This window comes from Adiantum capillus-veneris, chromosome 16 (assembly GCF_014529385.1).
Source record: "Adiantum capillus-veneris isolate H3 chromosome 16, ASM1452938v2, whole genome shotgun sequence".
Lineage (NCBI taxonomy): Eukaryota > Viridiplantae > Streptophyta > Polypodiopsida > Polypodiales > Pteridaceae > Adiantum > Adiantum capillus-veneris.
Genome location: NC_140946.1, coordinates 82,265,597 through 82,278,489, shown reverse-complemented (window position 1 = coordinate 82,278,489; position 12,893 = coordinate 82,265,597). Strand labels below are relative to the sequence as shown.

Genomic DNA, 12,893 nt, shown 5'->3' with positions numbered 1-12,893 from the left:
GGGGGGTATAGAGAGAGAGAGAGAGAGAGAGAGAATGTATGTGTGTTGAGTGAATGCGACTGTGCGAGCGAGCGCGTGCGCGCGCGAGTGTGCTTGCAAGTTGCAAGTGGGCAAACAGCGGGTAGAAGCAGGTGGCTGCGCAGAGAGTGTTAAGGTGGATCCACGTGAGTGCTCTTTTCCTCCGAGGTTTTTCTGTTTGGTTGCTGCAACTTGCGCTTCGCTCACTTTTGGGACGTACTAGTAAAGTATGCACGGGTTGCCTATGAAGTTTGAATGCAACGACATCTGATTTGTAATCTCCTTTCTGTGTGATCTATTGGATGGGCTTTCCATGGCCACTCTCTCGGATTATTTTTGGCCTGCCATTTTGGCAGCCTTAGCGTTTAGCTCAAAGTCGGGGCATCTATGTGTCCCCCCCTCATTGGTCGGGAGGAGACACCTTACTTTTCCCCTTCTGGAATTGACGTGGCAAAGTTCTTTCTGATGCGCGTGAGTCGCGCGAAGGCGGCTCTTGTGCCTCTCTGCTGCACACGTGTGTAGGTTCGGATTCAAGGACTGCTTGCGTCTGCGCTGATGCTCACCTTTGTCAATCTCTGCCATGTTGTGCCCATGTTCTTCGATTGGCTCCGGATCTGGCTCATTATTGCGGGATGGCTTGCTACAGAGTTCCCGTTTTCGGCTGTGGTCTGTGATGACGGGTTTAAATAGGTGAGTCTTGAGGTTGGGATTGTTGGGCGTCTTTGAGAGTTGTGTATCGGGTATTGTTCTTCTTCTTGAGCATATGTTGGGTATATGGATTGTGCTTGTGTTATTTACGGTGCAGGTCTTGTGTCGTTTGCCTTCTGCGTTTACTATCTGGTGCTCTATCTCTCTTAGGTTTAGAAATTCTTTTCCTTCAAGTCCATTTCCAGAAACAACAACACCCTTTGAAAAAGGTTTAGAATTCCGGCATTTCATAGCACGAATATATCAACTCGTGGTGTTGCAGATTGATGGCATGTGCTATCAGAAGCCTTTCCTAGATTAGCATTTTCTGATCTAATTAGATCTTACGCGTAGGCATGCTCTTATGCTGGATGACATCGACTTTCTCTTCCGTCAAAAGATAATTTTTTGAACTGTGCAAAGGGGATTAAATTGGTGCATATTGCCTATAGTTAATACCTTAAGTTAAATTTACCTCACTTAATCATGAGGGTGGGATACTAGGTGGACTTTGCATTTGATTGTTGTCGTTTGAATTAGGCATGTCTAATTGCGCAGTGCAGTATTTTAATTAATCAAGACTAGGTGTAAAATGGCATTGTCAAAGCAACTTGTACATGGATAATGTGTGGCAAGTTTTCTTTTCTATGTTGGGAGGCTCGCAGCTCAATATTCCGCAGGATACTTGGCTCATGGGAAGCTTTAATCTCATGTGATTTGTATATCCTATGTGTTTTGCCTTCCACTGTTGAGTAAAATGTAGTTTTTTGGCTTTCTTGCGCAAGCAATGTGCATCTGTTGTGTATTTGTGTGTGCCACATGCATGACCTGTAAAGTTTGAACGTCAACTTTTTATTCATGTTCTGAAGCTGCACTTGAAGCTCAAATAGTATGTGGCCGCGATTTTGCATGTTCCCCATCAAAAGGAATCTTTGCACTGTTGCTTCTGCTCTTTCACAGCAAGGAGCATCGCCAGTTGAGGGACGGGGTAGGTTCGGATGCAGGTTCATGTCCAAGTGCAAGTCCTTGCACAAAGAGGGTCGGCAATCTTTGCATTGTTGCTTCTGGTCTTTCACAGCAAGGAGCATCGACAGTTGAGGGACGAGGCAGGTTCGGATGCAGGTTCGGGTCCAGGTGCAGGTCCTTGCAGTGATAGAATTTGAAGGGCTACCCCAAATGTCTAATGACAGGCATGTGCACCTTATGCCCTTCTACATTGAAGGGCAAAATTTACAATATATTGCCCTTCTAATGAACAAAAAGAAAATTTTGCACCCTTCTACATCAAAATGGCCAAAAAATAATTGAGACAAAATAAAGACACTATGTAAAGGTAAGCTAGATGTATCATTGGTAAGAAACTATAGGACAAGATAACACACCCGGTCAAGCCATATGACCATGTGGGAAATTGAGACTATAGAATTTATAACTACATAGAAATTGAGACTATAGAATTTATAACTACATAGAAAAGAAACTGACAATCTTAAAATCTATAACCCTTTTTATTGTAAAAAGAGGCACAACTAAACATTGGGTAAGAATGGATAGCTCAAGAGACCCGGTCAAGCCATATGGATAGCTAGAATAACTGAAGGTAAAAATCAATAGCTCAAGATAGCACACCCGGTCAAGCCATATGACCATGTGACAAATTGAGACTATATTTGTAATTTTATACAAAATAAAGACATTGTGTAAGTGAGACGTAGACATACCCAAGGTATGCTAGACATGTTTTGGCAAGAAACTATAGCTCAAGATAACACACCCGGTCAAACCATATGACCATGTGAAAAATTGAGACTATAGAATTTGTAACTACATGAAAAAGAAACTAACAATCTTAAATTTTTTAACGCTACGATGTCACACACCCAGTTTGAGATTAAGTGTACATTCTTTATTGAGTTAATACAACACTACCACTAAAATTGTGAGTATGACCAAAACAAGAAAGATTGCGGCGTATTAAACTCTTTAATGGACATTGAAAATTGAGATAATGTATTCTAATTTCTAAAGATTATCACTAACTTACAAAATCTATGCTAGTTTTGAGCTTGCCTTGAAAAAAATTGACAAAATGTGACAAGATTTAGTATAATTACCAAGAGCTGCTTCAAACTCTGATCTAAAAACCGATTTAATGTAAAGTATGCCTTCAAACTATGCTTTAGTGTAATTACCAACAGATGCTTCTAACTGTGAGCTAATATCGTAAAATCCCGATTAGATTTTGAGCTGGCCTTGAAGTAAACCGAAAAAATTACATAAGTTTTAGTGTAAACATCGGACAAAAACTTCAAATTTTGACCCAAAACACAAAAGATTTCTGGATACTTCACATTACAACATACCCCCCGAATGCACGCATGGGGTCTATGATGCAAATAATGGTCCACATTACCATTGGTTAAAGCAACAATAACTATAATAGGCTGTCATGACTCATAAATTTAAACTTAAAAGACCACAAATAAAGAAAGTATTAAACTCACTCACAATAGCCTGCACTGTGCAGGCTGCAATGAAGCCGAAGTCGGGACTCGGGGCTAGGAGATAACTGGTTGCAGCACACACGCAGAAGGCTCCAAGGGGTAGCAGGCTGCGGTGCGGCAGGTCGTGAGTTGAGAGGCTCAACCAGGTGGGCGCAGGTCGTGCCTCGGACAAAGCAACAGGGAACGACAGACTTGAGAAGACTCAGGCGCGCAGTAGCAACGACACACTCTCACTGGCTCAGGACTCAAAGAGTTAGTAGCGCCGATATCGATGCTTGCAGCTCGGACGCCATAGCTACGAGCAAGGAGCAGGCAAAAACGGGTGTCGCGCTGCGGGCAGTGAATTCAAAATTATAATGTTGGCTCTTTAGCCTTTAGGGATAGTTTAGAGCCTTACGCGTTCAAACCTATTATCTCACACGACCATGGACAAACCCCGGCCCCAGCTCCAGACTTCAAACTTTAAAAGTCAAATATCGATAAGAAAAATACCCCTCAAATTTCAAAAATTTCCAAAATACCCCCAATATTCTATAGTCTTTGACATTGGTTTTTGAAGGGCAATTGAATGGCTAGCCCTTCTAATGACAGATTGGACAAATGTTCTTCCTTCGAAGTTGAAGGGCAACTTCAATTCGATCCCTTCAAGTGCAAGGTTTTCCACCAGTCGACCCTTCTTACGCAAGGTTGACGGCCGTTTGAAGGGCAGAAGGGCGTCAAAAACTATCGCTGCCTTGCACAAAGAGGGTTGGCAGCTAAGGCATTTGAGGGACGACCATGAATTTTTTTCCCGTTAAAGTTTGAGTAGACCTTAATGCATTCATCGCTTTATTATACTTTGAAGGGGCTTCCGTGCTTGGCTTCGATCTCGCGCTAGGTTGTTGGCGAGACAAGAGAGGGGGCGGGGAGAGAGAGAGAGAGAGAGAGAGAGAGAGAGAGAGAGAGAGAGAGAGAGAGAGAGAGAGAGAGAGAGAGAGAGAGAGAGAGAGAGAGAGAGAGAGAGAGAGAGAGAGAGAGAGAGAGAGAGAGAGAGAGAGAGTTGTAGCATGTCGGTTTCCTTTGAAGTAAATGCTTGAAGGTGCTCACAGGCACCAAATAGGCAACCCAAATGAGGGTGGGGGACGAGGAGCTCAAAGGTTACAAGGGCCAGCCTGGTTGGCCTCGATCTCGTGCTGGGTTGTTGGCACGACGATTGGGTTTTCTTTGTAGACTATGCTTCGAGTGCAGCACGAATGGCAATCCCATAGCTTTGATTTCTCCATTGGGACAACCTCTTGCATTTGCCCTTGTTCTTTTGCTAGTGGTTAGGTGCATTGCTAGGTGAAAGGTTTGTTGAAGGCCTCAGTGAGATTCCATGTTGCTGACTGGGTTCTAAATCGTATTATTCGCTGTGTTCTGGTATTTTTTCTCAAGCATGTTTAAAGATTTCTTTTGTTGGTGGTCAGGTGCATTGCATGGTGAAAGGTTTGTTGAAGGCTTCGATGTGATTCCATGCTATTGATTGCGTTCTGAATCGTGCTTTTCACCGTGTTCTGATATTTTTTTTCAAGTATGTTCACAGATTTCTAGATGGCATGAATGTCTTCGTTTGCTGGCAATTGGGTGCATTTATTTGTACAAATGCATGAAACTGTTTGGAATGATTTCTTGTTGCTGATGGTTGTGTCATTAGATTTTACTGTCTCGCGTTATCGCTTGCCTATGTTGCTTGTGGCCATTGACAGTTGAGTGGGAAAGGGATCTAAAGGCGGGGGGAAGGCGGGCCAGTCGAGATATGCACCAATTTTGGATTGAAGGCCTTCTAATCATTAGTTTTCTTTTGTAGGATGTTGTCTATTGTGTGTGTGTGTTTGCTTGGTCTATGTCTCTCTAGTTGTGCGTGATCTTTTACGTGTGCAATTCTTGGTGTTTGTTGTGTAAGGGATTTTGAATGCGGGGTTTCATAATGTATGCTATGTGTGAACATGTTGAGCTCACGTCGAGCATTCCCTTCCCCCTTTTTCTCTTTGCTTGTCCCTCTTCTTTTCTCCCCCTCTGTCTAAAAAATGTTTGCGTGATTCGAAATGTAGACTCATCGCGTGTCGCCTCCTGACGCATTCTTAGTTTGTGTGTGTGTGTGTATGTGTGTGTGTGTGTGTTAAGTGAAATCTTCTCTGTGTGTGTGTGTGTTAAGTGAAATCTTCTCTCAGCTAACTCTGTGCCCTCAGCATTGCAACCTTACATTTTGCACTGGTCTTCCCTTGTCCTCGTTCTTTTTCTCCCCCCATCTCTCTCTCTCTCTCTCTCTCTCTCTCTCTCTCTCTCTCTCTCTCTCTCTCTCTCTCTCTCTCTCCCCCCTTGTCCCTCTTAACTCCGTTCGGGCTTGAAAGAATGCAATTTGTGCATCGTTGGTTTTCTTTATAGTCTCGTACTTTACGGTGGGTTGGTGTCATGAAATCTAATATCTAACCAACCCAAATGATTTTCTCATATTAAATTGATCACTTAATGTGGAAAAATAAACGGGAACAAGTGTTAAGATATAGATATGTGCTTATAGATCTATCTCAACACGGGGCCAATAGTAAAGGGGTCCAAATGATTTTCTCATATTAAATTGATCACTTAATGTGGGAAAATAAACGGGAACAAGTGTTAAGATATAGATATGTGCTTATAGATCTATCTCAACACGGGGCCAATAGTAAAGGGGTCCAAATGGGAGATGGTCTGTCAAGAGCAAGGCTAACCAATGGAAGACCTCCAATAATGTGTGTAAAAGTCCTTTGACCTTAGGTAAGCTAGGGTTGAGCTTGAGGTGGGAACCCAGCCCAAGCTCGAGGTGCTTGACCTGCTTGAGGTGCTTGATTAAGATGCTTGAGGTGCTTGACTTGCCGCTTGATTAAGGTGCTTGAGGTGCCTTGACATGCTTGCCTGAGATGCTTGTGGGAATACCCCCTAGTCCAAGTGCTTTGTCATGCTTGATGACTAAGGTGCTTGAGCTCCTAAAGTCAAAAGCATCCCTACAAGAGGGGGGGCGAGCCCTTTTCCTAGGGATTAGAGAGAGAACACACTCACACTCACAAGGGAAGCCCCAGCTTGAAGAGGCAACAAGGACACATGTCAGGTCCCTACCCATGTTACCTTCATGTGTTGCTTGAAGCCTATTGGCTAGGCTTCACAGGGGTCCAATGATAAATTACTTGAATTATCTATTTTTTTTTGCATTTATCAAGTCCTCTCTCTCAAAGGGGAAAGGGAGACACTTGTCCCAAGGCTATCCATGTTGCTTGTAATGGCTTCTGCTTGTGATTGGCTAGGCCTGGAGGGGTCCAATGAGCTTCAAGCATGAGCTACAAGGGGGGGTCGACCCAAGCAAGCTAGGGGGGTGCTTAGGGGGTATACTCACCCACACACACTCACAAGCACTCTCATTGTGTGCTATGCAATGTGAAAGAGCTCCCTCTCCAAGCAAGTAAAGGTTGAGAGCCTACACCAACACTCTTGGCTATGGAGTGCAAATCCAACCAAGAGCCATGCTTCAATGCTTAAGCTTGCCATCTCCTTCTTCTTCATTACTATGCTATTATGTATGCTAGCAACAAGAGTATGATAAGTGAGGAACTAATTCTTTCTCCTACGAAATGTTTCTTCTTCCTCTTCCCTGCCCTCATTCCCTACTAGCTCTCTCCACCTTCGAAGGTGTTTTGAGGTCTTGGGATTGAGGCTTGGGATATATAGTTAAAGCTTTCTTCAAGTTTATGTTATGTTTGTGATGCATGAAGCCTTCCATCTTCATGGCATCACCTAGGTCACAAGGAAAACAAAGACTGTATTGTAACAAGTCTCTCTTTATGGGAGAAATCATAATACAAATGCCTATTGGAGGGGGGACCGGCTCCACATAAATCCGGTCCTCAACTGTTGTCATGTTCTCTAAATTCTCTCTCTTGCAAAAGTATTGTCTATGCCAAGTTAACTAATTGCTATGATTATGTTGCTATCTTCAATTATGTCAACCCGCTATGCTTACAAAATCATTTCTTGAAAGTACTCTCATTAAATTCCGCTACTCTCAAATTGAATAGGCAAATTCCATTACAGTTGGTGGTGCAATATAGCTTGTCACTGCTAAAGAAAAATGACATTCGCTTTTTCTGTTCTCTCCATTATTGTTTGTCTCAAGTGGCACTGCTCTATAATGGATCGATGCAATAAAGTTTCTTATTGATTCAAAATGCCATTGCTCCTTTACCCTGCTCTCTCCACCTCTATTTGTTGGGTGTGGATGCCGCCTTCCCTCTTTTGTGTGCCCCTCTCAGAAGATAGTAATTTATTTGTGAGATGTGCTATCAGAAAGATGCAATTCCCTCCCTCCCTCCCCTCCTTTCTTGACCCCCTCTTCTTTGTAGATTTAGTTTGGATGATTGGTGATAGAATTATAGTTGCAAATTGTTCTCAGTCTTTTTATTTGTTTGTGTCATGTAGACAAAGCAAATAAGCATGTTGAAATATGGCCTATAGCCGTGGTGGCATACAAAGCATGGAGATTGACGGTATGGAGTATGGGTGTTGTGGTGTTCTTCGTGCTTTTGGTGTTCTTACTTGAACATATTCGTTTCGTAGAGCCAAGAAAAAATGTTAGCCTTGCACGTACTGTACATTCAAAAAGTGGAACTTCCAAATGTGAATGTGTATGGATTAATGTGAGTGAGTCATCTAAAAGCACTCCGACAACTTCTCGCAAGCGTAGTGTATATAGTGAAACAAACTTCGCTATCCAACCATTTCTCTTGAAAGGCAAAGAGGAAGCTTGCAGTACGTTAATTTCTGCCTTCTTTTGAAGAAAGCGTATTCGAGACTGGTTTATCTTTTGTATTTTAAAATGTCTCATTCTTTTTCAATAGGTGCACAAGTTGGATACTTGAAAGCGCAAAAAGCAAAGATGGTTATCGTTAAGATCGAGAGACATGGTATATATAAAACCAAAAACATTGACTATCTACTTCTTGTTTTTCAATGTGAATCGGTTGCCATGTTCTTCTATATTGTTTTGTAGATGCTTTAATTGACACTGAAGAAGATGAAGTGAAAGTCAACCCTTTTCTGCAACAAGAACCTCCTATTGAAGAACATAATGTGTCTTTTTTTCATATAACGGACCTCTCTGACATCACTCTTAGATTTGCAATCGAGGGTTATGTGCTAAACAATTATGATACGTACAAGCTTTTTGATCCAAAAATTGTGAAGTTTTTCGAGGCTGATCTTGTGGATTCGCACAATTGCAACACGGTCACTGTCGTCGTTGCTTCATCTTTAATAAGTCAGTTTGCTTCCTTTCTGAGTGTTGGTAGTTTTGTGCGGATAGAGGGTTCTGCAATCAAAACAAAGAACAAGGCAGACGGTGGGACATCACCTTTCTCTCTTTACTTGGATGCTACCTCAATCGTCACTTGCATTGCTTCATCTCCAATTCACTTGAGCTTTTACCCGAAAATGAAGATAAGATTTTTCTTAGATGAGGCGGCAAATGCGGGTCTAGGTGGTGCAAAAAATTACTTGGGTACGCTTGCTTTTGTTGTTATTAAGAGTGAGAATTTTGAAATCTACGCCAACTCCACTTGTGGAGAGCTACTGGTGGCTAACGGTTCTATTCCCAAGGATCGAGCAATTGTAAGTCTCACACATTAAAATCCTTTGCACTTTGCTAGGCAAACAAGATTTCGTAATTTTTAACGTGTACTTATTTCAGTTGATTTTTGTCAATGATCGCAAAGAAGAGTACAAGTCTATCAAAAGGGATATTGACAATGGAGAAGTGAAAACTTTTGTTGCAAGGAATTTTGGGGCTTTCTTAGGTCATGAGAATACGCTGTCTGTCTTGGATCTCACAATCTTGGTGCCTGTTCATAGCAAGCGTTTGCAATCTGATCTCTTACAGACTTACAAGACACAAGTTGAGAGTCTCGGTTATGGGAAGCAGGTAATGTTGGGTAGCTTGGTTGCCTAGAAACTGTGTTGACTTCCTTGTGATTCTTAATTGTCACTTTTGACCTGCAGGTGTTCAGCATCTTGCGTTTCTCTAATATAAATGGTCTCCTCTTGGAGACGTTATGTGCCATTTGCAAGTCGGGTAAGGTTCATAAAACCATAGAAGGTTTATTATGTATCACTTGCCAAAAGACGACTACAAGCTACGAGATTCCCAAGGTTCAAGTGAAGATCAAGCCAAGCGAAGGCCTTGTCATTTCTGCACAATTGGTTGGTCTCGTTGTCGATAAGGTCTTGCTTTGGGCAAGACTTTTCAAAGCTTGTATTCTAAAAGTCAAATAGTTGCAAGAGAGATCTTGGCATCAACAACACGCAGTGGCACATTAAAATCAACCTTGCAGGAAATCTGACTGCTTTTTATCCAGAATAAAGGTCTTGGAAGCAGAATAGAGATCTACCATTGTCTATAAATAATACTGATAAAGCTCTTGAAGAGTCTCGAGCTCGTTTTCCTTTTTGTAGAATCTTGAATGCATCAAAAAAGCCTTGTAAAAAAAAGCTCTGTAAAAAGACTTGTAATTGTGTTGTCATAAGGTTTAAAGGTTTCCTTCTTGCATCTCTCTCTCTCTCTCTCTCTCTCTCTCTCTCATCACTTGTTTCTCCCTCTCCCTCTCTAAGTAATATGCATAGACCTCTCATGTCGTGAGTGGTCCAGTCGTCTCTCTCTCTCTCTCTCTCTCAAATATGATTGTGTAAAGAGTCCCGTTATCTCCGACATTCTTGGCCTTCTTCTCTCTCTCTCTCTCTCTCTCTCACACACACACACACACACACACACATACACACACACACACACGCAATTACAGATTAAAGCATTCGGATTGGTTATGATTTTTTTTTAATCTCTCTCTATTCCAGTATTATCCATAAAGACTCCCTTGCTTGTGTTTGTCAGTTTCAGTATTGCAGATAGAGCTTCACTATTTCAAGTCGTTTGCATCTTTCTCCCACTACCCTTTCCCCTATCTACAGTTGGAAAAGAAACTCATATTTTTAAAGGTAGATTGGCCTCTCATCCTCCCCCTCCCTTTCGTCCATCCCCCTTATGCGAGCACGCGCGCACACACACTATCTCTCCCTCTCTCTTTCTCTCTCCCTTCCAAATTTGGTGTTTTTTATAGAGCTCTACTGTTTCTAGTGGTTCCTCCCCCTCTCCTCTCCTCTCCACTCACTGTATTCTTCCCCTGTGAGTTCCCCATACCTCATTCTTATATTCTTTTTTTTCTCGTCACCTCCCTCGCTCCCCCTATCTATTTCTCTCACAGTAACGGTGTACATAAACCTCTATTATTCTAGTGGCCCCTCTCTCTCTCTCTCTCTCTCTCTCTCTCTCTCTCTCTCTCTCTCTCTCTCTCTCTCTCTCTCTCTCTCTCTGTCTCTCTCTCTCTGAGAGTCCCAAAAGAAAACTACTACTTTGGTTTTTCTCTCGATTACCCTCTCTGTATCAAACACATTACTGTATGAAGAGCTCCCCTATTTTCGGTCAACCGTCTCTCTCTCTCTCTCTCTCTCTCTCTCTCTCTCTCTCTCTCTCTCTCTCTATGTGTGTGTGTGTGTGTGTGTGTGTGTGTGTGCGCGCGCTCATTAAATTCACTCAAACAATGCCTACTTCTAGTGTTGACAATTTTAAAAAACTTGGCGTCGATGAATATTTCTTGTGTACATATGGTCAGGATGTTGATATATTCACTCTTTTTCAGTACATTACAGAAACAACACTTGCACCAACGGATCTTCTGAGAAACTTAGCTGCTTATACTCTCTTTCAAATGGAATTACAAACCACATCGACAAATGTAATAAACACTCTCTTGGGAAACAACACTAGCATAAACAAAACAACTTATGATGGAGTCTACAGGTTGCTTAAAACCTCTCGCAATTCATTGGCATTAACTATTCAGATGATCGAGCTTTTTAGTGGAGCGAATCACTTGTTATTGAGGTGGTTTTACAAAGTGGATAGCGTAAGAAGAAAAAGAAATTCATCGTCGGTGCATGCAACAATGCTCTATGAAACAGCGAATACTGGTCACAGACATCGATGGAACTTTATACGTGTATCCTATGCACGAATCTGCATCAGACTCGAAAAGATTTGAAATTTGGACACCTTCAAAGGTTTCAAAACTTCACAGATTGTTAGTTTTGTATCCTAATGACAGTAACAAATGTGTCGCCGAAGAGTATTTGTGTCAAGAAACCAACACAATTCGTACAAAAACAGCGATAATAACAAAAGTAAAACGCTTAAGAGAGTTACATCAAAATATTTCTCCCAAAGAATACAAACCATAATCGAGAAAGGGATTACATTTTAGTGATACACTTACAGAAACATATTTAAAGGAAATACAAAATACTCCTTCAACCTTATGTGAGCATTGCAATAGAATGCTTTTTAATTACCAAATAATGTTAAAGAAAAAAAAGAAAGCTAGCGACACTGTTATGCAAATTTGTGAAGCTTGCAAAAGAAAGAGAAGAAAACCAGCAATAACTTACAAATCTTTACAAGAAATTGGATTGAATGACAAGAATGAAACTGTACAAAGAGTTGACATATGGTTTACGTGGAAGCATTGTGAATGTACTAGCAAACGTTACCGAAAAACAAAGAAGCTTGCCTCGATTCATCAATGAGGAAAACTCAATTCTTATAGGTTTAAAGAGAAAACTAGAATACAACCATTGTTATTTGAGTGGACTAGTGCCACTGCTCACTCTTGAAGCGCTGAAAGAGCTTATACATTCCAATCTTTACACAAAAGAGAACATAAGTTTATATGAGGATTGGTTACGCATACTACCCTCTTGCAAAAGGCACATTCCATTTATCGTGTAACGTGCAATGACAACAACGAAGACAATAAGAATTCATGATATTCTCATTCACCAGTTCACATCGGCATAACAAATCATTGATTACAACGATACGATCCTACACGTTGCACCTAGTGAAGGAAATCATACACTTGGTTTATTGAAAGACATATTCTGTGAGAGCTAGGTTTTCCAAGGATATTCTTCGGTGAACCACGTAAGTATCACGATCTAGCAGTTAAAAACTACCATAAAATTACAAAATGAGAATTACTTCATGGCGACAGACGATTTGCATTGGATATAGAAACTTATTCTTTGAAGCAGTGAAAATAATGACCCAAAAATTTATTTCGTCTATATGGTTTCGTTTGAGAAAAGTTAAGCTCGAAGGGATCGTTCTTTATGCCCAAGATGTGTTGCACAATACAAACATTGATAGAATTATTCGATCAAAGATAGGTTACAGAGATTACGAAGCTTTAAGAACTTCTCCAGATTATATACAAAAAATAAAGAAAAATATCTTCGCGATGATAAGACAGCTAGGTCCTCCTACCTTCTTTGTCACTTTCTCGGCTGTAGAGAGACGCTGGAAAGAATTAATCAACTGTTTAGAAAAACTCTCCTATAACCAAAGATGACAATGAAAACAAAAATTCTTACATTAGACGCCTCGTGCGATTGGACCCGATTACATGTCCTAGATATTATTTACACAGATTTCGAAGCTTGAAAAAACTAGTCAAAAAAGACAACAACATACTAGAAGGAAAAGTAAAAGACTACTTTTTCGTGATTGAATTCCAAAATCGTGGTAGTCAACAC

General features: G+C 41.2%; 1 protein-coding gene across 1 annotated transcript; it reads left to right on the top strand.

The window, feature by feature from the left end:
- The first annotated feature begins 7,701 nt into the window (after positions 1-7,701).
- Positions 7,702-9,524, top strand: LOC147439353 (uncharacterized). The gene is made up of 8 exons (XM_086484009.1): positions 7,702-7,744; positions 7,815-7,882; positions 7,973-8,006; positions 8,096-8,161; positions 8,272-8,595; positions 8,821-8,864; positions 8,944-9,174; positions 9,252-9,524. Exons 1-8 carry the CDS (start codon positions 7,702-7,704, stop codon positions 9,522-9,524), a joined length of 1,083 nt encoding a protein of 360 aa, XP_086340135.1.
- Positions 9,525-12,893: the final 3,369 nt, after the last annotated feature.